The sequence below is a fragment of the Bos indicus x Bos taurus genome, chromosome 6 (assembly GCF_003369695.1).
Source record: "Bos indicus x Bos taurus breed Angus x Brahman F1 hybrid chromosome 6, Bos_hybrid_MaternalHap_v2.0, whole genome shotgun sequence".
Taxonomy (NCBI): domain Eukaryota; kingdom Metazoa; phylum Chordata; class Mammalia; order Artiodactyla; family Bovidae; genus Bos; species Bos indicus x Bos taurus.
The window spans coordinates 30,547,016-30,572,827 of NC_040081.1; the positions used below are offsets into that span (position 1 = coordinate 30,547,016).

At 35.4% G+C, this 25,812-nt stretch overlaps 1 protein-coding gene across 4 annotated transcripts in view; it reads right to left on the minus strand.

Moving 5' to 3' along the window:
- SMARCAD1 (SWI/SNF-related, matrix-associated actin-dependent regulator of chromatin, subfamily a, containing DEAD/H box 1) overlaps nt 1–25,812 on the minus strand; it is a 90,720-nt gene that overhangs the window by 12,556 nt on the left and 52,352 nt on the right. For all 4 annotated transcript variants that reach the window (XM_027544054.1, XM_027544057.1, XM_027544056.1 and 1 more), the window contains 5 exons: nt 19,626–19,727; nt 18,561–18,642; nt 16,882–17,273; nt 8,541–8,740; nt 2,632–2,722 (listed from right to left, as the gene is read on the minus strand). In XM_027544054.1, coding sequence (XP_027399855.1) covers nt 2,632–2,722; nt 8,541–8,740; nt 16,882–17,273; nt 18,561–18,642; nt 19,626–19,727 — 867 coding nt within the window. The remainder of the gene's footprint in view (nt 1–2,631; nt 2,723–8,540; nt 8,741–16,881; nt 17,274–18,560; nt 18,643–19,625; nt 19,728–25,812) is intronic.

The window sequence follows — 25,812 nt, forward strand, 5'->3', positions numbered from 1 at the left end:
GATACACACTAATATGAAAGACCTCTGCTTGCATATAAAGAATATAATTTTGGTAACTGTTAATATAAAGCAACCATTTAATACATACTGGATTGATAGAAACAGCGTTCCATTGAGTAACTGGAGTTGAATATATACCCATCCTATTACTTAGCAATTTTACTCCTAAGAATATATTCAAGAGATATGAGAGCATATGTCTATGAAAAATCTTGAGTAAGAATACTGATGCACTCTTATTATAATAACCACACCCTGGAAATAATCTAAACTGCCAGGAGAGTGGGTAAAAAGCAACCACCACCACCAAACCACTAATACATGGAAGAGCATGGATTAATCTTAGTAATGTTATTATGTACCAAATGAACCAGAAACTATTTAAACAGTATATGTTATATGGATCTATTCATACAAAGTTCAGAAATCAGAAAAAAAATTATTGTACTGTGATAGGTGTCAGAATAACGGTGGTGTTTATGACTGAAAAGGAGCATAATGCAACTTTCTGGGATGATGGAAATGTTGATCGAGAGGCAGTCACGTGGGTGTACATACATGTAAAAAGTCACTAAGTTGAACATTTGTATGCACATCAATGAAGTATTATATTAAAAAAAGGCTGCTGCTGCTAAGTCGCTTCAGTCGTGTCGGACTCTGTGCGACCCCATAGACGGCAGCCCACCAGGCTCCCCCGTCCCTGGGATTCTCCAGGCAAGAACACTGGAGTGGGTTGCCATTTCCTTCTCCAATGCATGAAAGTGAAAAGTGAAAGTGAAGTCGCTCAGTCGTATCCGACTGACCCCATGGACTGTAGCCTACCAGGCTCCTCCGGCTATGGGATTTTCCAGGCAACAGTACTGGAGTGGTTTGCTATTTCCTTCTCCAAAAAAAAGCTAGAGGAAGAACAGCTCCTCAGGAGAGCTAAACATTGCCAACTGTTAGGAACTGAATTGCTCCCAACCCCAAATTTACATGTTGAGTCCTAACTCCCAATGTTAAGATTTTTGGAGATAAAGCCTTTAAAGAGATAAGTTAAATATAGAGTCATAAGGGTAAGGGCCCAACCCTAATCTTTAAGAAGAGACTGAATGTGCCCACAGGAAAAGCCATGTGAGGACACAGCAATGTGTCTATCTACAAACCAGACGTAGCCTCTGGTGAAACCAAACCTACCAATACTTCGATTTTAGACTTCCAGTCTCCAGAACTAAGAGAAATGTTGTTTAAGTCTCCCTGTCTTTAATATTTTGTTAGGGAAGCCCTAGCAGACACTACCTTATCATAAATATTGTACTTTACAGGATACAAAAACAGTTCCACATAATATATCTCATCGATACCAAATATAAATGATATAGGAATTACTTATGCTTTATTAACTTCAGTCTTGAGAGATTAGGTCATTTGGTAAAGGTTAGGCGGCCCATGAAAGACAAATGTAGACCCAGAACCCAGACTTGATTTCCAAGTCCAGTTTCCACAATTGTACTATTCTATATACTATATATAACTTCTAATTATTTTTAAATCCCGCATATATTATTCACTATTCTAAATCACTTCTATGTTTTAACAAAAGTATGAGGTACATGTAGGAACTGTCTTAAAATACTGACGATTATTTTACTAGAAGCGAAATAGAGGACAAAGATTATCTTTGTTTTTATTTTGAAACTCTACACAGTGTAAAAGAGCTGACTCACTGGAAAAGACCCTGATGCTAGGCAAGATTGAAGACAGAGGATCAGATGGTTGGATGGCATCCTTGACTCAACAGACATGAGTTTGAGCAAATTCCAAGAAACAGTGAAGGACAGGGAAGCCTGCGTGCTGCAGTCCATGGTGTCACAAACAGTCGGACGTGATTGAAGACAGTGAACACCACCCCCACCACAACTTAATACATATATATTCAATAAACATTTTCTCCACTGAACATGATTCATTTTTTAATAAACACTTTTTAAAAAGTATAGTTGGCAGAAGGAAGGTAAAAGTTAGATTAAAGGTCAAGTTTCTACATGACAATACTTGGACTATCGGCTGTAATGAACTTCCTAAGCTTACCTTCAAGTAAAATGTGATTGGGAAAAGAACAGAAACTCAGAGATCTCTAATAAAAGTAAAATGGCTGAGATGATGGTGATGATAAATGTGTAGATTTACTTACTGACAAGGACAAGTATCTATGATCAATTTTAAAGGCAGCTATAGAAAAGCACATGCATTAAAATCTCTTTTAGTATAATATATATATGTACATGTATATATATGTATGATGCATTCAAACACATCTGCAGAATAATCTGGAAAGATACAGCAAAATAAATATTTAAGGTGATAGGATTATGTGTGATACTGGTTTTTTTCCTATGTATTTTTATGTAACATCTAATTTTTAAAATATATATTTATTAATTTGATGAGAAAGACAAAAAACCTATTTTCATTTCTGAGAGGAAGTAAGGAGGCTAAAACTCACATAAGCAATCGAAAACTGAGAAGGACAAGTGGCCTTATACTTTGCAAAGAGCAGTAAACTAACAGGGTCCAAGGGAAATTTTCATTTTTTAAATGACAGCAAGGATGCCTACTAATAGTATATCTTAGAAATAGAGTACTACTTACCATTTCGTCTGCCAAAATGCCATTAAGTCCATGTTTATGTACCAGGGCCAGCCAATTCAAACCAACCTTCTGATAGGGCTTGAGTGACAAACTGGTAAAGAGAGAGTTACCGAATGTTATAGCTTTATAATTCTATTAACTTTCTCTACTAGTTTTCTGAGATGCAATTTAGGTCTACAATGTACACAAAAAGGAAAGTATCTAGGTGTGGTCTTACCTTTTAACTTACAGTTATTAATAAAAGTTATTTACACTTAAGAAAATGAACCCAAAACATAATATGTTTTAAAAAGTCTCTCAAATTTTATTCTGTATTTGTTGACTTACTTCTTCTGGCAATAAGAATTACAAAAGGTATTGTCGTATTCAGTTAAAACGTAATGCTACGAAATTAATTACATAAACAATCAGACTATTAACTATGGTAACATATTACAAAGCTAACATTTATATTAGAAAAATGCATTCATATGAATGAGTATTAGCACACTAAGGAACTTAAAAGTATCAGAACAAAAACATAAGCATAATTTGCTACTTTGCCAGGCTGATTTAATAAACACTTTCTGAATGAATGCCAATCACCTTTAATGTCGCTGATATATATAATTATAGAGCATGTATGCATTGTGTATTTATGTTTGAACTATGTATAAATGTAAACTTGCTAGGCGTCAATAAATACCAATGAATAGAAAACAGCAGGCAAGTGTCAAAATGTTATTTAATTTGTGAACACATAACAGATTAATCCCTGGGATTAACTTTCTTGAAAGATAACATGGAAGGGTTACAGCAGACGAAAACAACAGTTTTTTCTCAAAGTTCAAGTTGTTAAAAACTAGTATTTACTGAACATCTATTATATACACAGACACACAAAAATATCATTTTCAGGTATCACCTCATTCATAGAGGTAGGCTATCATCATTTTAACAGATGAAAAAACCTGAGGCTCAGCAATTTGCCTGAGGCTGCATAACTACAAAGCAAAATCTCATGGATAAAATTTTAACCCAGAAAGTCTCTCTCACTCAAAAGCATATTCTTATACTCTCGAGGGCAGCTTAAACCCCACATTAACATAAAAACTTAAGACAAGGCCATGCTCCTCATTCTACAGTTTTTATTCTGTCCCTTTAATTTCTGTTGCACATATCCTATCTGCACATAGGGAATGTGTCTAGACACAGCCATGGGTTATGATAAATGGTTAATGGGTCAGATTCTGAAATCCAGACACTTTAACTAGAACAGGGGTCAAAGAGGTAAGGCAGAAAGGTATCCATCTTAAATCAGAACCTATTCTTCAACTGTGGGGTGTGCAATCTACAAAACATTTCTCATCTGAAAAAATTAAAAGTAGAGGTAGAAAAAAGTCAGCAGTGTTGCTGAAGCCTTTACAGTTCATTTCTTAAAATGTCTTTGGTCTTCTTGGCCAATACTATTTCTATGCCATTAGAAAAGTAATAATAAGTAGAATATACTATCGAAGGTATTTCAATTTTTCAGATCCAAATAAATTCTACTATACTGGTAGTCAGAATAAATGCTAATACTGGACTCAAGACACTCTACTATGGGCTTTACATGCATTATTACTTTATTTAACCTACATTATGAAGTAGGTACTATTACTATAATCATCTCCATTTACAGATAAGAAATCCTCCCTGGGATTCAAAGAAGTTAAGTAACTTCCTAAGGTCACAGTTATCCAAATCTGTGTCTACAGTTGGTAGAGTAGAGCTGGTATTCAATCCAGGTCTCATCCAGAGCTCTGCCTTCAATCACTAAACAGCAAATATGAAAGTTTTCTCTTTCTGACCCACCTACTCTACAGTCAGGACTTTCTATTTTTAAATTGAACTTTCTATTATTTTTCTGAGTCATTCCTAACGTCTTAGTCATCCCCTACATATCAAGGTTCACATTCCATGAAAATGATGAAAAACTCGATAAGGTAGGCACATTGCTGCTGCTGCTGCTGCTAAGTTGCTTCAGTTGTGTACGACTCTGTGCGACCCCACAGACGGCAGCCCACCAGGCTCCCCATCCCTGGGATTCTCCAGGCAAGAACACTGGAGTGGGTTGCCATTTCCTTCTCCAATGCATGAAAGTGAAGTCGCTCAGTCGTGTCCGACCCTCAGCGACCCCATGGACTGCAGCCCACCAGGCTCCTCCGTCCATGGGATTTTCCAGGCAAGAGTACTGGAGTGGGGTGCCATCGCCTTCTCCAAAGGTAGGCACATTACATCACTTCTAAACACATGCCAAGAGCCAATATGCTATCTCAATGTAAACTGATCACAAATAGCCAAAAAATATTTTTAACAAACAAAAGTGACTGAATCTATGCATCACTAACACATGTTGAGAAATGAGTCTACTAAAATATTCTTGACTATACATAAAATTTTTAAAAAGTGATGAGATTGAGAATCACCTACTACATTGAATTTCCCATTCAAATACAATTGTTTCATTCACATTCATAAAGCAGCTATAGTAGTTGTTCTGATCAGGACATTAAATACCTTTATTGAGTACATGTATGTGTGTATTTGCTCTTCTGCTCAATTTATCTAAATTACAAGTAACTAAATTATCTAAATTACAAGCAACTGTCTGTTGCAGCACTGCTGCCCACAACACAAATCTTTTCAGAAAGCAGAAGGATCACTGAAAATGCAGTTTTGGTAAACATTTTTCAATTCACTTGTTAAGACAAGTTTTAAAACAGGGCAGCTATAGTCTTTGTCAGTCACTAGTATTTAGTTGCTATACAATTACACCTCCCATTAATTTTGACATTTCAACATTTTCTAAAAACTTTCGACTGCATATGAACCCCAACCACAAGTTTACAGGTAAGAATATAAATTGCTCAGGGTTATCTGAATGGTATGAAGTATAGCCTGGACCTTGTGAAGTGGGTAAGTGAACTCTTCTCAGTAAGGGACCATAACTATCCTACATTGTATCTTCCTCCCAATGAGGAAAAAAGTGATTTTAAGATTTTCTGAGGTCATGAAAGAAAATAAGGCAGCATGTTTAAAGTTACTTGTTTTGTTAGGGGGGGAAATCCTTTCAGATATAAGTTACTCTGATTTCTTTTCAAAGGGAAATTAAATTGGGTTTAAATTTCCTGTCAGAGAACACTAACTTCAAAATTATTTTGAAAGGTGAGAAAGGCCTGAAATAGAAAACTGGAGTATATACAGTGTGCTAAATTTAAGTGTAAAATGCAGAAGTAGAGGGCTAAACTTTTTGCAGTAGTTCATATGAAACAGATTAGGGATGCTAGTTGAAATTTTATATCCCTTAAGTATAACATGAATGCTGAAAATACTACCACAATAATAGTTTGTACTAAGAGCAGTATCCAAGCTTCTAAAATATTTATATCATAGGACTCTGAGTTAGTTGGATTACGTCTGCAGTATAGATTTGCATTTGATGTCACTGTCAAATGGTTTCACAGCAACTGTTTAGGAACAAGGATATGGAATCATCCTGTCAAGTTGAGGATGAACAAGATCAGAAGAACCTTAGTAGATTTAGCCCAGAAAAAGACACATAATTAAATATTATTTTACACTGAACATGTGAGATATCTTTTCAGTTAGAACAGTATAAAGCTGATAAAATGCTGATTACAGCTAAAGCTTGAGAGATGGCTACATTTATGATAGGAATAAAGTAGGAGTAATGCTGAGGTTTGTTTTTTTAACTTTTCCCTCACTGTATTATTATATTTTAACTTAAGGCAATTTTAATTTTGATGTTTCAAAATAATGATTATGAATGTTAATGGTTTTTATATACATATGAGAATTTTTTCTCTTGCCAGGACTTTAACAGGTTACACAGTTAAAAATATGTCATAGTTACACTATGTCTATATTTTCTTTTATCTCTAAAAGGTTCTTTTTCTGTTATAATTCTTATAAATTCATAATAGGAAAATAGTTAACAAAATTTTGCTTCAAAATAAACTTAACTACAAAGAATTCATTCTGTTAAGCAAAAGCATAACGGGTTATTCATCAGGATTGCGTAATATTTTCTTCGGTGCTAATAAATCCTTTCCCAAGGCAAGGAAAGTACTTTAAATGTTTCTATACTAAGCAGCCATTATGCTTGGCCAGTATACCAAGTAAAAGTCTGCAAGTTGCTTGTGTAACTTACAATGGCTAAAACAAAAGCCAAGACAATAAATTTCACCCCCTAGAAGTGTATCTAAATAAACTCTAGACTATCTGTACAGGTTTTCAGAAGCTGTACTTTGGACTAGATCCAATAAGCACCTAAAAAAAAATAAACTATTTTTCTCATCTGTTCAATATTTCATAAAAAAGTCTTCAGTCTAATGGAAAGGATAGCTTTATTACCTGATCATACTATTTACAAGTGATAGGACTTTGTGGATGTGGGTTTAATAGAGAAATTTTTTAAGTGATGCAATAAAGCACTTGATTTTTTAAAATCCAAATTACGATAAAGTTGACTCAACTGGGTAAGCCTTGTAGAGTGAAGAACTCCCCATATCCAATGCTGTAGAACAAGAAGGAGCAGCTCCAACTACACTTTTAGGAGATGAATTTGCTGACATGGTCTTAGTTCTTTCTATGCAACAGAGAAAAGAGCTTCTTTGTGGGAAGTGCATCACGTTTCCCTACACCATCCCATAGCACCCTAGAAGGGCACAGAAAAGATTGTAGCTTACTATTAAAGGCCAGTAACCATATCCTGATTTTTTTTTTCTTATCTTGATTTTTAATTAACCAATGATCAGCAAATATGCTTTGATCATTAACTTAGTAAAATATCAGAAGTATATAAAATCACCAATGAAGGTAATTAATTTTTATGAGGCCCTGGTGTTAATCTTATTATATATCTACCAGAAATATTCCAAACAGAAATAATTCATTTAAAAAATTACATAACACTGCAGAGTATGGATATACCAAAAGTAATTCTAACTAGGCTCTGATCTTAGAAACCTCAACTGTTTCTGTGTTTCTGCCTCTGTATGTATTATCACAGTAAACGATTGTATACTTTTTTTAAAATGGAAGCATTCTGAACAGTTCTAGGTTTCTAGACAACTTAAAAATAAACTTTTAAAGGAAGTTCAAAACAACCGTGTGCCCACCATATCCCAACATCATGCAAAGTAGGGATGTTCACAATTACAAAATATTGTGTTAGTTATGTTCTGGTTGTTGGACAATTTTTTTTAGTGAAAATACTTTAGTGCTTATTTTTTGCAAGAATTCTGACAAGGTATTTTACTGACAGCAGCAGGTGGGGGAATATACTTCTTGTATTTTTTTTAAAATCACTTTTCCTTACATAATCTATTTAATAGAAGTATCCTTTTCATTTTTTATGTGTTTTTACCTCAAAAAGATTTAAAAATTTGGGCTTCTGAAAGCATTTAAAACATTTAATGACATATATAGCATATTTTAATCATTTCATTCAGGATTAAAAAGAAATTGAACTAAGACAAATTCTTACATTGATAGAATTCAGTAGCTGACTCTTCGAAGCCCTAAATTAAGTAAAGAGGTAGCTAAAACCACCTTTTCAGGTTATGTGACTGTATAAGAAATTATCTGTTATCACAAGGAAAACATAGGTTATGTAAGACCATATTTTTTCCCTCTAACTTACAATGTGATAATGGAGGAAGATATCCTGACTGAGAAGGGGAGAGGAGATCAATGGAAAAGAATTCACACACCACTCATGTACCATTTTAGGAAACCCTGGTTTTCCCTTTTGACATTAGTTTTCCTATCATTTCCACAGTTAAGTTTCCTAGGCACAATATAGAAAAAAAAAAAAAACTTACACAACTGAGATAAGACAATAAATAGGTGCATACAAGTGTTACCTTTGGTTTAGAATGGAGGGTTGCTCTGTGTTCCATCCACCTCCATTTCCAGTGAGCATGGTAACTTGTTTTGTCAGTTTATTTGAAATGTCTTCACATTTGTTCATAAGCTTTATAACTACATCCCTTTCCTGAATCAGTGTTTTACAGTGCCATATCAAATCTTCTGATAAGCCATTTGTTTTGGACATCTTTGTGAACTATGGCATGAAAAGAAAAATAATTTAACAGTTCAGATCTAGAGTCAAACGGAGAGTCAATCTCAATTTTTCTCTGTGATGGAAAAAAGTTTCTTAAACTCTTATTAATGACCTTCCTTAATCAAGTGCAAAGACAATAGGCATTTTCATTATCATATTTCTCTTTGATAAATCTCACTGCCATCTTAAACTCATCATGTTGAAATAAAATACACCTTTCTCTTCAAAATACAGAATCCCAAGCTTGTTACTTTGATTCTAGTAGCTGTTCTCTTATGGGAGAAACTCTAACGTAATTGTTAATGTCTCCTATCAGTCATTTTTTTGCCTTTAAAACTCAATTCATTTCTATTACCAAAGGTAACAATACCAAATGTAATAACCGCAGACCAGATCTCTTATTTTTGTCACTTCCTATGAATATGACATACAGTCATATGACTATATGATTAATTTTTCTGAAACATACTTTTCCCTAAGTACAACCCCTCAAGCTTTCAAAAACTCCAATTATTGATATTGTCCCTTGATATTTTACCCTAAACTGAGACTAATACTTGGAAGATACTGCCTGAATTAAAAGTTAGCTGTGACCAATTCGATAGTTTGATTAAACTTAAAAATAATATCAATTTCAACACAAGACTTGGATAAATGGTTTTGTGTGAAAACTCAGAATTTCTTTCAAAATATATTCGTATTTATTTTTCTAAAGGAGATACTGACTACTGCACAATGTAGAAGTTTTAACAATTAGAATTTTTCCACAGAGCTGAAAAATATACCCTGAAAAACTGTAAAAAAATATTTTTAGTGTAAACGATTAGAAAAAAATACCAGTAGCTATTTGAAAACTGTTTGTTGGACAAAAAAACAAACAAACAAACAAAATTCAGAACAGAATAAAGCTAACTAAACTAAAACCATCTTATCAAGATAAAACCACACGATTTTGACTCATGACATCTTACTTGGAATATTTTTTCAAGTGTAACAAGAATCTCATTAACAACTCTAAATAATCCCTGTTATCACAATATTTCTAAGTTCACAGAAAAGCTCAAGCAATAGAAATTTAGTAGAGGATATGCTGAGAAAATTTCATAAATAATAGTTTATATTAATACATTTTTTATATCTAACTTAGTTGGTAAGAAATGAAATTTTTAATCTGTCCCAAAGCCATATTATTACTGTACTGCAGGAATAAAAAACATAACAAAACAAAGATGCAGCATGCCAAAAAACAGCACTGTGAAATACGAAGTCATTTGCACACTACTTTATATTTTCACAAGGACAACATACATTCATAATCACAATGTAACCTTCCATTTGGTACTTTCAGGGAAAAGATTTACACATAAAGAACCAGATGTGTAGGAATCAGTGCCTTGAAGATTTTAAGGAGGTTCTACTAGAACTTTTAATTACAGTATTTTTATTTAATGGAACGCCCCAAAACAACCTCATGTCTATTATGGGGTATGTGTTTGTGATATGTATGTGTGAGAGAGAACCAATAAGAATAGCCAGGAAAAAAAAAAAGGAACATACAGTGTGTGCTTTGTATGTGGCAGAGACTGCTAGGTAAGACTCATTAAGTCCCCACAACAAATTCAAGATCAGTCCACCAGTTCCGGATGAATAAATCAAGGCTCAATTCCCAAGGTTACAAAGCAGGATAAAAAGACTCCAGTCTATGCTCTTTTCACTAAAAACTAGTAACTCCCCAAATAAAATAAAACTGTGAAAGTTAAAAAGCAAAAACCCTTTTTTTCTGCAAATAACTGCCATTTATTGTGCGTTTTATTTTTAAATAAAATAACAATTTTATTTATCACTACCCTGGCTGGTAAACATACCCGGTATACAGACATATTCCCTGTTCTCATGTGGTTTACAGTCATTGGGAAAGACACACAACATACAATTTTAAGTGTTAACAACTGGTATTCCAAGTTGTTGTTCAGTCGCTAAGTCGTGTCTGACTCTCACAAGGAAAAAAAAAAACAAAAGCTCACGAGTATAATTGAGGAAGTCCTTTCAGAGTAATAAGGCCAGAAATCGCAAAGAACAGTTTTGACTCAAAAAAGATCAATTTAAAATGTCACAACCTAGAGAAGTAAGATATAAACATAAACAAACAACTAACCAAACATTACCACTTCCTGATGAAAGAACACATCACCAACCATTTAATAGTACTGGTGGGAACATCTAATTCTAATTTTGTTACTTCTAATTCCACAGAAAATATAACCAGAAAAGCCCAGACTAAGCTATAGAACAAATGATCCAGTTTCTTCACCAAAGATTACAGGAAGGGTTGGGGCAGGAGGGAGGGAGAGAGGCACAGGAAGGTGGGGGGAGATGAGGAATGGAGGAGCAGCGGGGAGGACAGATGAAACAAGATTCAAGAGGGTAATTAAGCTGGCGATGAGTACACAAAGGTTTGCAACACTATTCTAATTTTTATGTCTGATATTCTTGTAGGGGCAATGAGGGGTATGCAAAGCAGCTCATTTCACAATGCTGTAACAGTCTGATTGAGACTTAGTGAACTTGACATTTTGGATATTTTTGAAGTCAAAGTTTCAAAACTTAACTCGCTGAGCTTCTCACATTCTTTACCCCTCTTTCCATACAAGACAACCAACATTAGAGATGATCTAAATTATTGCTGTTAGTTTAGAATTTAGATCTAAGTAGTGATACATTGTCAATGAATGTAAGACATCAGTTTCATTTCTCATCAGAAAGAGAAAAAAGTTTCACTGTTTGATAAATTTGCTAATATTAGCTTTAGTAATAAGTAATAATAGTAAACACAAAACATCTCTCTCATGTAAATGATGACTCTAGGGAGCAGTTCAGATCTGGTAGAGTGGTTCCAAAAACCAAAACTTCTACTTTGTCGCTTCAATATCCTCAGCATGTGGTTCCCAACATCACACCAACAGGGAGAAGAGATCCTTAAAGACTCTTTCAAAAATCACAGTATACTTCTATTATATCTCACTGGACAGGAATTTGTCAAATTACCAAAGGGAGGCTAAAAAAAGTAGTCTTAAATATACTGTGGGTAATGTCACCAGTCATAAACCTGTTTTAAAGCACAGAGTGGGTTAAAAAGACAGAAAAATGATTTGATCCAAAAAAGTTTGACTCATTATGTCTAGAAATGACACTGACGGAGGAGTAGAAAACTACAATGGTTTCTTAACATTTCACTAATAATATACTATGGTTATCTGCAGCAAACGTTTTTCGAGACAGACAACTGAACAGGCACTTACTTTACAGTCCTTAGACTGCTCCACTGGTCAGTACCATAATTACAGCCCATTTACAGATGAAGAAATAGAGGAACAGAGACAGAACTTGCTTAAGGTCATGTAAGTTGCTGGAAAATGTCAGAACTGGGATTTAAAATGAGATCATTTATCTCTACTCTATTATTCAATCACTTCCTAGTAGGTATTTATAAAACCAAGGGACTAAATAAAGAGGCATGAAACACAAAGAGAGAATAACAAGTTTCCTCAGGATGTCAGGGAAATCAGACTCCAATGTCAAAACTGATTATTTGACCTACAAACAATCAGTCCAAACCACAGCAGGTTTTAAGACTCCAGAAGACTTTTTCAAGAAGACGAAACTGATAAAATATCTGAAGTGTTTAATAACTGAGGGCAAATTTAGACAACTAGGGAAGAGTCTAGAATTGAAGTAACAAGTATATATACAAAACTAAGAAAAGAGAAAAATCAAGATAGCTAATAATTAGGGAAAACAAAACGCTGAGCAAGGTGAAAAAAGCAATCGGTGTTATATATCACAAGGTTCAGTTATGAAAGGTATTTGCATAGTTAACAAAGTAGATACTAAAAAAAAGATTTTCAAAATTATCACATTATTAACATATTGCTGGGCCTGGGAAATGGGCATGTGAGACAGACGGTGAGAAGAGAGCTAATCCTACCACAGTGCTATAATGTCTTGTATCACGTCAACAAATAAGCCCTGCAACTGAAAAATTTGGAAAAGCATTATGTTTATATTACCTAGAGATATAAAAGCAATAAGAATCAGACAAGATGTGGAAGCAATTATTTGCAGTACAAGAAATGGGCTAGGAAGCGGATGGATATGGATTTTCAGGGAAAACAAGGCTATAGAATTATTTAACCTGTTTATCTAAATATATGCATAAATAATAAACATTAAAAAAATCAAACATTTAATTTCAAAATGTTTTCATCAAGTGTGTGTGGAGGCAGGGGAAATGGGCATCTCGCCTTAAGAAAAGGTGTAAGAAAACTACTGCTATGTCACTGCTCTGAAGACAAAAAGCATTTAACAATCCTGTAAGTTACTTAGCTTCACTAAAACAAGATTTAAGAAGTACAAAGTACTCTGTAAAAGCAGGATCTACTAAGAAATCTAAAGTTATTGATAAGCATAAAAATATGACCCTAATTACATAATGTGAAATATACAAACATACACATAAACAGATGGATACTCAATAAATCTTAAGTGGTGACTATCTTTGGTAGAATTTTGGCTAAACTTGACTTTCTTTTTTCTTCTTGCATGTACTGTTTCAACTTTAGACAAAACAAATTCTTTTTAAAAAATGATAAAGCTATTTCTTTCAGGGGGAAAGAAAAGGTAATTGATAGTAACTGGATAATTTCATGAAAAAAGAACATCAACATGGCCCTGATTACCATCTCTTTGATTAAAAAGTATTACTTTAAGGCCTTTAATGTTTTTAAAATAGTCACAAACTGAAGTACCTATCTCCTGCCACCATGTGTCGCTCTTACAGCACAAGTAACTGAATTTCTATGGGAAGGGGAAAATTGTTTAAAAGCAGACTTAATTCCCCACCTAAATAAAAAGTGGGACAGCAGCTTAGAAAGTACTCAAATGCACATGTAATTTCAAAATAAATATTTATCAAACTTACAAAAGTGAAAACAAAGCCTGAATACAGCAATCTTCTTCATTTTATTGAAGCCACCCTATCAGGAAGTAGTACACATTACAATGCATCAAGTGACAAATTCACAGACATTTTACAATAACCACCAGGAAAACAAAGCAAAAGAAAACTTGTAGTATAAGTTAGTAGAGGATGGGAGCAGTACAACAGGAGCTTAGTGTTTCCACATGACTAAACCTTGTTTGCTTGGTTAACAGTCAAAGAAAACTGCATTTATACTGATCTAAATGTTAGGGAAGTAAATGTGTTTTAGGTTGAGTTATTTACATAGAGTTAGCTACTCATGAATCTTCAATTGATCAGTATACACTACTGTTCTGATTAAAGTATAAAGGTGCAACATATAAGATTATCATAGACATAATAGTATCTCCACCTTACTTTGCACAAAGCTAAATAAAAATTCAGTAAGTGGTGGATCAACTGGGGCCATCAAATGTGTGAAATCTGGCAATAAAAACCCCAATTTTACCACATTAACAGTACATGTTTTTAAACTAATAACATTTTGGCTGGCTATATTTTCAAAGTCTACATGATTTAACAATGTGGCTTCTCACCATAAGCACATACTTTACTGCTATTAAGCAGAAAAATAAGAGAAATGGAAAAATTATGAGGAAAATTTGACAATCTTTAGATTTTTATTTTTAAAAAGGATATACAGCTGCAAACATAAACACCCTCACATAATGCACTTATTTTGTTAAAAAAACTGATTACATTTAACCCATCAACATTATGGAGACTGTCAGCTGGGTAAAAATCATAATTAAAATGTATGTGTATACTTGATTTATTGGCTGTTTGCACTGTAATGAAATATCTAATGAGTTATTAAAGTTCTGCCAAATTCTCCAATCCTTAAGACTAAAATAAGCTTCAACAATAATGTCTAGTTTACTAGACATTTGTATACTGCTCTTAATATACATAATGCCTTGTAATTTTCACTTAAGTATGACTGAGGGACATGATTAAAATTTCAACTAATTCTCACAGGAATTTCTAAAAATAGTAGTTATGAAAACAAAGGTAAATGCTATTTCTTTTGTTTCTTTTTGAAGTAGCTAACAGGTGTGTTAGCAAGCCTCTCTGATTAACAGGGAAGGAGTAAATTACAACATATGCATTTTCTTTTTACCAAAATGTACATAATATTGACTTTCCTTTAATTACGTTTAAGACATTAAATTGCTCTTTAAACTAGTCTCATTCAAAATTCTAAAGTAACTGAAAGGAGAAGTTTAAAGTCCTAAACAAATTAAAACATAAAGCTCATACACAATGACTTGCTAATTTTAACTGTTCATTTCCCAAAAGTTACATTTACTAACTTTTACATTTGCTAACTTTTCCAAAAGTTACATTTACTTTTTTTTTTTTTTACTAAAGCACTGTATATGCTACACTCAAGTGGCCAACTTTGCTTTTTGACTGCTATATAAAATAATCAACATAATATGAATGGCTAGTGAAAACAGTCTCTGTGTTCAACTTTAAGAAAGGGGGCAAGATGCTTTAGGAGGTTTAAGTAGATAATCTCTAAATTCATGTCAAGACTAATTTAAACTACGCCAATTAATTAGTAGGGGAAATACGCTTTCTGCATGCTAAGTTGCAGAATATTTTTCAAAGCATCTGGGACATATCACTTTGGTATAATTTACTTTTACTGTAAGATATGTGGGCAAGTGGTTACAGTGACTAAACACACTGGCGCAGATAACTGCATTCCTTATTAAATAAATCAGAATCCCAACAAGCCTGAGCAACCCAACTCTGCAACAACACAGGAGACCATTCAAGATTAAAAGAAAGAAGAAAAGGAAGAAAAGAAGAACAAGAAAGCCCTTCAGCAAATACTTTACCAAATAAATCACTTAGGCAAAGCCAAACAAGTTTTGAAAGGGCCTGCTTTGACAGATGTTCTCCGTAAAAGCAAAAGCTTTAGGCAAAATGAATGTCTTTATTTATTTATTTTCAAAGCCACAGAATATTAGTAATGTTGTTTCTTTATTTTTCAAATATTTTAATTTTTAAAAAATACTATTTACAGCCACTGTTCAGGGACCTTCCCTCACTGCCACTTCAAGATACTCGTCAAGGGAACTTAGGTTCACACAGATTTGACCAAGTACAAAATTAATCACAAAGCAACTTTACTCCCTAAGTTAGAGAATAAAACTGAAAACTTTATAAAGCACCAAGAGTTACTTCATATTCTAAAGCTATAAAAAAATCATCTATATTGCTTTCACAGCAGGGCTTATTTAGAATTCATGCTCGAAAAGCTGATATTTTCATAAAAGATAAAGGAAAATTTAAAAGACAAGAGTTCTTTTTTCTGTATGAATAAGATTTGCTGACTGTTGACATTTATAAAACTCAAAATACAGGTATTTTAGATATAAGTTGTTTACAGTAAATGAAATTCCAGAGAATGATCATGCAAAGTGTACTTACCAATGCTTATGCCTTCCCTTCACCTAACGCTTGAATTCTAGGCTTCCACACACTTTTCTATCTTTCCACTTAAAAACGCTGCAGCCTGCTACACTCCATAAAATGGCCGCGTTGTTTAACCAAGAAAAGCATGTTAGAGATTGAGCTGTCACTTTCAGAAGAAAAAGAAAATAAACAACTGCTTCTTTTGTGGTGAAGCATAAAACACTTAGGCTGGCATTTTGAATCATGGAGCTCCCCTGGATGTTGCTACTGCTCTTCAAGTAGTAGTTGTAAAATTTCTGCCACATTCTTGCTTTCTGCATGGTGTCTCAGCAGTAACAGATCAGAACAGGCTAGCAAACAACTCCTTCCTTAATGGTAAGCTCTAATTTCTTCTTCTGCAGTGAAATGAACCAAGTTTCTATGCAAAAAAATGAGTGACAGTATGCCCAGCCAATCAGCTTGGGGTTTTCCAGGAAAATCACCCCCTAATTCATTCAAAATTAGGTCATATGACACTATTTGAAATACTATTGGCTTAGAATGATAAGTAATGTTTGACTCTACACAGGATAAGGCCACCCATCTATGCTTCCCTAGGCTGAAGACACCTTGACTATGAACGGTACAGTGAAAACACACACACTCACACACAGGGGGAAAAAAAATGTAGCCTTACCAGAGCTTCCCAACTATTAAAGGGCCGGAGTTCTGTTATCTTCTGAGCCTTTTTCTGAGAACACTGAGGAATCAAAGTAAGTTCACCGATTGAAGCATCTTGAAGGAAGTGAAGGATTTTACCTTTATAGCCATCCTCCATCACTTCTTCACCACTACTATAGTCCTCGTCTAGCGAACTACCGACATCAGAACCTGAATCATATTCAGAGTCTTCAATAACTCTTTTAGGATTAAATACATTTTTTTTACGTTTCTTGTTAAAACCATTTTGTGGTTTCATGGAACATTTCTGTTTCAGTTTTGTTTTAGCTGCATTTTTAGGATAATTTTGACTTCTTGAAGAAACCTCTTTTCCATTTGGAAACTCACTCGGTGAAGCATACTGCATATCTAAGTACAAAGAAAGACAAAAATAACTATATTAGAAAGATATAAATTAAATATAAAGACATAGGACTTTAAGACTTCATATAAGAAAAATATTTAAAACAGTATTCGTGTTTTTCAATACAGAATTCAATTACAATTTATTGTTACATCTTGATTTGCCTTAAAGAGAAATAATGAAGTAGAATATGAAATTATACAATGAATTTAAATATTAGTTTCAAAAACAGGTGATAACTTCTTTCTTAAAATGAATTAAATATAAATCCTCATTTTCTATCAAAGATCCTGAGAATGTAAATGGCAGCTGCATATACATAAGACACCCATGATGGTATTTAGCAGCCCCATCCCCAGGCCAAAACTGATGGGTATTAGAAAAACAATGCTCATCCTAAATTAAAACTATCCATTTTATAATTAATTTTCCCATCACCCATCTCCACTATTCTAGGTTCATCTTTACTAAAAGTCATTTACATATATTATTAAAAAGCACCACTACTTTATCACTGATTAATGTATTATATTCCATGGATTTCTAAGATGTCTGTGATTGAAGGTACATTTATTTTACATACTAGTAAGAAATATGAACAATTAATCTATAATCATTGTTTTATTATCTAGAATGCTTTACTTATTCAAACAGCTTTGAGACTTGCAAATTTTCATACATTCATTTCTGTACATGTATTAAAAAATAAGAAAAATAAATTGAATTTCTTCACATTCGTAATCCTTCTCTTCTTAATCTTATTTCAGACTCAGAACTGATGATATTGGTGGCTTTCTTTTCTCCACACAATACCATTCTCTGTGCCATCAAGAGCACTTGTTGTACAGCATTACCTAAAATAATTCACTAATAAAACCTACAGCCATTGTGTTGGAATTTTAAAAAACTGGCTTTGTAATTAAGAAGAGCTAGTCTACTTGATTGCTACTTAAGAATGTTACTAAACATGTGTGGTTCAACTTCTCCCCACTATTTCTCTACCCTTAAGTTCCTAAAGTTAAAAACATTCCACAATGGGATCAGTGACTTTCTTCCATGCCAGCGACACTTACCTTGTAAGTTTCTGATATTGATGCTTTAGATATTCATGTAGTGTAGGTGAGGACATCTATCTTACAATGTTTACAAGGAATACAGGGAACTGGTTTCTAATATCTCTTGCAAGCCCATTCTCTGGTTATTAACTAATAGGTTTACTATTTTCTTACATACTACAATATAATATATTGGGAAGTATGAATTTTCTATAATAATATAGAACAGATAATTACCTTGGTCTTCTGCAAATACTTTTAAAGATTCTAAAGCCTCTGTGTACATCCATTCATGTTCCTTGAGTACTTCCCTTAATTCCTAGAAATAAGTCATTGATCTTTTTATTAAAAATCTAGAATTAATGACTTCTTGAAAAGAAAAGTTTTATACTTTAAAAAATAAATCACTTAAAAACTTAAAAGAATTCATAGCTGATGATTTCACACTTGCTTTTATGTTGCTCTTTACAAATGCTTTCTGTATATACAGTTATACTTCTGTAAATATATAACAGTCTTTCTTCAAAGGGAAGGAAGCTTGACAGTTTTTGCACTTTTACTCTTGCTATGGAGTACTCTGAACACCAGAATATCAAAAAATGTTTGCTCAGTTTAACTTCAACATGCAGTTAAGCTTTTTCATAAACTGATAACTTCAAAATGTAATTTGAACATATGTAAAGAACCAGTATAGCAACAAAACTTTGTCTTTAGTTCATCAGAATTTAGCAGATGTGCGTATACCTGAATAAATCAATACAGGTATAAATGTATTCCCAATGTGAAACAAATAATGTGTTTCCAAGTACAATATGATAAAACAGAGGCTCTTTTAGTAATGGCATGCTTGGCATGGGTCTTTACTGACTCTGAAAGTATTTTTACTACCTAGCAAATAAACCAAAGATTATGGAATATCAAGGCACTAAAGTGGATTATTACACTTTAAAATTCTTTACGAAAAATCAAAGGTTGAGAATACGAAGAAAACTAAAAGAAGTTACTTGGGATTACAGATGACTTTGCATTTTATATATGAGTTGACAACTATTACTACAGTTATATTTGTTATGCTTACATGATGTTATCATTATAATGTTGATATTACAGTATCAAATAAGGCAAATAACCAAGGTAAACAAGTTATACAAATATGTTTTATAATACTGATAAACAAGAGTTAAATTAAATATAATTAGAAAAATGCAAAATCACTCTAAGCTTTTCATGCAGTTGACCTCAAAGACTATTTTGCAGTACAAACAGCACACACTGATTAAATACCTATATATGAGGACTCACCTCTTTATCAAAATTGGGAAATTCCTTTTGCAATTTCAACACAATACTTTCCTGCTTTTCCCAGTTAGTGCTAGATTCTGCAGATTCATTTGACTCTTCCCCCTAATGGGGACAAAAGAAAAGAGAACCAATTTAAGAGATCATCAGGAAAAACAGTCTTAAGACAGCCACGTTTGTATTTTGACTTGATTTGAAAGCTCTCACATTCCATCAAGAAGAATTCAAAAATGCTTTTTTTTTTGTTCATGTGAAAGTTGACAAATTTACATCTTAAGAATAAAAATATTACTGGTTTAAGATCACTCAAAGACCCTGACTACATATCTAGTAACTAGAATGATACTAAAACTAACTTGAAATAATTCAGGTATAAATATTAACTGCTGAGTCACAACATAAAAGCAACATAGTAACAAAGAAACTTATATGAAACTAAATAATATATAAATTAAACCTTAATTTGGGAGTAACTGGCTACTCACACACTATCTCTTTCCTCTGTCACTTAACTTCATTTGAAGAAACTGGTTCCACATTTAAAAGAAAAAAAAACAAGATCTCTTGGGTTCACATATAGGAGAAATCTTGTATTTTAGTCAATCTAAAAGCATCTATTTACATTGCTAAGAACTGTACCACATGCTCTACACACAAAAGAGAAAAAATTAGTTTCATGCTTTCTCTTCTACCTCCTTTCTTGTCCAACAACAGCGCTTTTTTCTTTCATTACCTAACAGAGAAATATCTAAATTGTGAGCAATACCCCCTTCACAAACAGGAATAAGAGGAAGTTCCACTAGACAGAGATATAAAATGCTAGAGAAGTTAGGAGTAGGAAGAAGAAAACTGGACATGTTTTTTGTAATAGTAATTGGCCTGTTTGGGCTGGAGCACAGAGACTAAGAAAAAGGCTATAAGGTTGAAAAATCAAACCAGAGCTAATACTGCTTAAGGCCTAGAATGCCAAACTCAGGTCAGTCTTCATTCAGAAAGCAATGAGATTTTTGAGAAGGGGAATAATGAAACACTAATATTTGGAGAAAGCACTGAAAGGCTATCAAAAATTCATACTGCCATCCTTGCTTTACAGATGAAGACACTGAACCTCAAAGAACAATCCTTTTAAAGATCACAGATGGACAATGACCAGCTGAGGTACAAACAGAAACTTAGGTGTTTAGATCAGTGTTCTTCCATTACCAAGTACTCTTGCCTGGAAAATCTCATGGACGGAGGAGCCTGGTAGGCTGCAGTCCATGAGGTCGCAAAGAGTTGGACACTACTGAGCGACTTTACTTTGACTTTCACTTTCATGCATTAGAGAAGGAAATGGCAACCCACTCCAGTGTTATCGCCTGGAGAATCCCAGGGACAGGGGAGCCTGGTGGGCTGCCGTCTATGGGGTCACACAGAGTCGGACACGACTGAAGTGACTTAGCAGCAGCAAGTGTTTCCTAAACTTTAGTTATTCCCACAGCACATTCATGATTTTAAATAAGTCAAATGTTATCAAAGGATGAAGGATAAACAAATCGTAATATGCATATAAAACAGAATATAACTCTGTCCTAAAAAAAGGGAGGGGGGAAATGAAGTACTTATACCTGCTACAACATGGATGAACCTCAAAAATATTAACCTAAGTAAAAGAAGCTAGACACAAAAGGTCACATATGATTACATTTATATGAAATCCTACGACAAAAAGCCAACTGGTGGTGCCAGAGGCTAGGGGGAGAAGAGAATGGGGAGAAACTGCTTAAGATATGCAGCATGATATTACTGGGTGATAAAATATTTTGGAACTAGATAGAACTTATATTTGCAAAACATGGGGAATGTACTAAATGCCACTGAATTTTTAATGGTTAATTTTATGCTATGTGAATCTCATCTAAAGGAAAAAGTTATTTGGAAAATAGTAACCAGTCCATCCTAGAGGAAATCAGTCCTAAATATTCATTGGAAGGACTGATGCTGAAGCTGAAACTCCCAATACTTTGGCCACCTGATGCAAAGAACTGACTCATCTGAAAAGACTGGAATGATTGAAGGCGGGAGGAGAAGGGGAAGGCGGGAGGAGAAGGGGACGACAGAGGATGAGATGGTTGGATGGCATCACCAACTCAATGGACATGAGTTTCAAATAAGCTCCGGGACTTGGTGATGGACAGGGAAGCCTGGCATAGAGCAGTCCATGAGGTGGCAAAGAGCTGGACATGACTGAGTGACTGAACTAAACTATCTTTTGCGAATTAAATATATTGAAGCACATATTAAACATTCAGGAGGTTGTGTGCCTATCATTTGCTCTTTGATCTTGGACCCCACACTTTTGTCAGCTCTGCTAATCCCTGATGACTGAAAATACCTATGTAGTTCAGTGGTTATTCTGGAGCTTCACAGAAGCCAGGTGATACATGAACTCTGGGCTCAAATCATATCAGTGGGCCCAAGAGTTATGAATCAATCCTGCAGTTACACTTCTAGTTCCAGAATGTAGAGTCGGAACTGACATATTTGGCACTGGCAGAAATTCCACATCAGCTCCTTGACCGATGGAGTAAGGTCCATAGCGGTATAAAATACTAAATCTAAGGCCCTAGAACTGTCCCTCTGACAAAGTAGCAACAACCATATTACTGAAGGAATTGCAGAGATTGGCACCACCATCCCAGATCCCAATGTAATGTGCCTCCTTGGCCTATACGAAAGCGAAATGAGTCTTAGAGAATTATTTTAGACTATCATACGCAAACAACAGGTGATGACCCCACATGCAGCTGCTATACCAGATGTATTTTTACTAGAGAAAATCAACGTAACTACACATTAGTCTAGCAGTAATTAAGGAAGACAAGAAGAAGCTATTTTCACCTGGGCAGGGTAAGTGATGAAGGTGCAGGGTAAGTGATGAATACACCTTCGTGCTTTCAGGGCTATAACTCTCAACTCTTTTTCAAAAAATACTACCCAAGGACTTTGATAGTTTTGCAGAGTCCACAGTGTATCACTTTGGTCCTTTACACTGAAGACATCACGTAAGTTGGACTTAACAAGCAGGAAGTAGTGGTTGTTTTTAGATGGCCTTAGTAAGATATATGGAGAAGGCAATGGCACCCCACTCCAGTACTCTTGCCTGGGAAATCACAAGGACGGAGGAGCCTGGTAAGCTGCAGTCCATGGTTGCTAAGGGTCGGACACGACTGAGCAATTCACTTTCACTTTTCACTTTCATGCACTGGAGAAGGAAATGGCAACCCACTCCAGTGTTCTTGCCTGGAGAATCCCAGGGACAGGGGAGCCTGGTGGGCTGCCGTCCATGGGGTCGCACAGAGTCGGACACGACTGAAGTGACTTAGCAGCAGCAGTAAGATATATGCATGCTAGAGTGGAAAATATGCTGAATGCTCAGTCTCTCAGTTATGTCTGACTCTTTGCAACTCCATAGACTACAGCCTGTCCAGGCTCCTCCGAATTTTTCAGGCAAGAACACTGAGCAGGTTGTCAAGTCCTACTCCAGGGGATCTTCCCAACCCAGGTACTGAACCATGTCTCTTGCGTCTCCCAGAATTGGTAGGTGGATTTGTTACCATTGCGCCACCTGGGAAGCCTACCACCCTCAAATTCTGAGGTCCACCACTTTCATTAATTATATGGGGGTTCAATGTGAAGCATGCTGCAAATTTCACTCTGAAAACAAAAAAACAAAAGACAAATGAATGGCTGGACTTGCTGCCTCTGAGAAAAAGGTACAACACTTTAGTCGGACTCTTGGGATGCTGGAGGCAAGGTACACTTCAGTTCAGTGTATGCTGCTCTGTTAGGAATGGGGCCTAGATTAAGAGAAGGCTCTGGCGTAGGTCCAGGATGCAATTGCCACTTGGGTTTTGCAACCAGCGAGTAGATGCAATGCTTATCAAAGAATCTGTGGCTCATGAGGATGTTGCATAAAGTCTCTGGCAATTCCCAACAGGAAAATCACAGCAGAGACCCATATGGCTTCAAAGAAAGGTCATGTCCTCTTCTGCTGACAACTACAGGCTGTTCCACTATAACATGACACATCCATTTGCAGAAATTATTGCACCATGCAAAATTATGAAAATAAAAAGCCACTGGGCTGAGGAAAATTGTGTTAGAGGTATCACATTCAAGAACTTCATTCAGTTCAGTTCAGTTGTTCAGTCGTGTCCGACTCTTTGAGACCCCATGAATCGCAGCACGCCAGGCCTCCCTGTCCATCATCAACTCCCGGAGTTCAATGAGACTCACGTCCATCGAGTCAGTGATGCCATCCAGCCATCTCAGCCTCTGTCGTCCCCTTCTCCTCCTGCCCCGAATCCCTCCCAGCATCAGAGTCTTTTCCAATGAGTCAACTCTTCACATGAGGTGGCCAAAGTACTGGAGTTTCAGCTTTAGCATCATTCCTTCCAAAGAAATCCCAGGGCTGATCTTCAGAATGGACTGGTTGGATCTCCCTGCAGTCCAAGGGACTCGCAAGAGTCTTCTCCAACACTCCAGTTCAAAAGCATCAATTCTTCAGCGCTCACCCTTTTTCACAGTCCAACTCTCATATCCATACATGACCACTGGAAAAACCATAGCCTTGACTAGATGGACCTTTGTTGGCAAAGTAATGTCTCTGCTTTTCAATATGCTATCTAGGTTGGTCATAACTTTCCTTCCAAGGAGTAAGCGTCTTTTAATTTCATGGCTGTAGTCACCATCTGCAGTGATTCTGGAGCCCCCCCAAAATAAAGTCTGACACTGTTTCCACTGTTTCCCTATCTATTTCCCATGAAGTGATGGGACTGGATGCCATGATCTTAGTTTTCTGAATGTTGAGTTTTAAGCCAACTTTTTTACTCTCCACTTTCACTTTCATCAAGAGGCTTTTGAGTTCCTCTTCACTTTCTGCCATAAGGGTGGTGTCATCTGCATATCTGAGGTTATTGATATTTCTCCCGGCAATCTTGATTCCAGCTTGTTTCTTCTGGCATTTCTCATGATGTACTCTGCATATAAGTTAAATAAGCAGGGTGACAATATACAACCTTGACGTACTCCTTTTCCTATTTGGAACCAGTCTGTTGTTCCATGTCCAGTTCTAACTGTTGTTTCCTGACCTGCATACAGATTTCTCAAGAGGCAGGTCAGGTGGTCTGGTATTCCCATCTCTTTCCGAATTTTCCATAGTTTATTGTGATCCACACAGTCAAAGGCTTTGGCATAGTCAATAAAGCAGAAACAGATGCATTTCTGAAACTCTCTTGCTTTTTCCATGAACCAGCAGATGTTGGCAATTTGATCTCTGGTTCTTCTGCCTTTTCCAAAACCAGCTTGAACATTAGGAAGTTCACGGTTCACGTACTGCTGAAGCCTGGATTGGAGATTTTTGAGCATTACTTTACTAGCGTGTGAAATGAGTGCAACTGTGTGGTAGTTTAAGCATTCTTTGGCATTGCCTTTCTTTGGGATTGGAATGAAAACTGACCTTTTCCAGTCCTATGGCCACTGGTGAGTTTTCCAAATTGGCTGGCATATTGAGTGAAGCACTTTCACAGCATCATCTTTCAGGATTTGAAATAGCTCAACTGGAATTCCATCACCTCCACTAGCTTTGTTCATAGTGATGCTTTCTAAGGCCCACTTGACTTCACATTCCAGGATGTCTGGCTCTAGGTCAGTGATCACACCATCGTGATTATCTGGGTCGTGGAGATCTTTTTTGTACAGTTCTTCTGTGTATTCTTGCCACCTCTTCTTTATATCTTCTGCTTCTGTTAGGTCCATACAATTTCTGTCCTTTATCGAGCCCATCTTTGCATGAAATGTTCCTTTGGTATCTCTAATTTTCTTGAAGAGATCTCTAGTCTTTCCCATTCTGTTGTTTTCCTCTATTACTTTGCACTCATTGCTGAGGAAGGCTCTCATACCTCTTCTTGCTATTCTTTGGAATTCTGCATTCAGATGCTTGTATCTTTCCTTTTCTCCTTTGCTTTTCACCTCTCTTCTTTTCACAGCTATTTGTAAGGCCTCCCGAGACAGCCATTTTGCTTTTTTGCATTTCTTTTCCATGGGGATGGTCTTGATCCCTGTCTCCTGTACAATGTCACGAACCTCATTCCATAGTTCATCAGGCACTCTATCTATCAGATCTAGGCCCTTAAATAGATTTCTCACT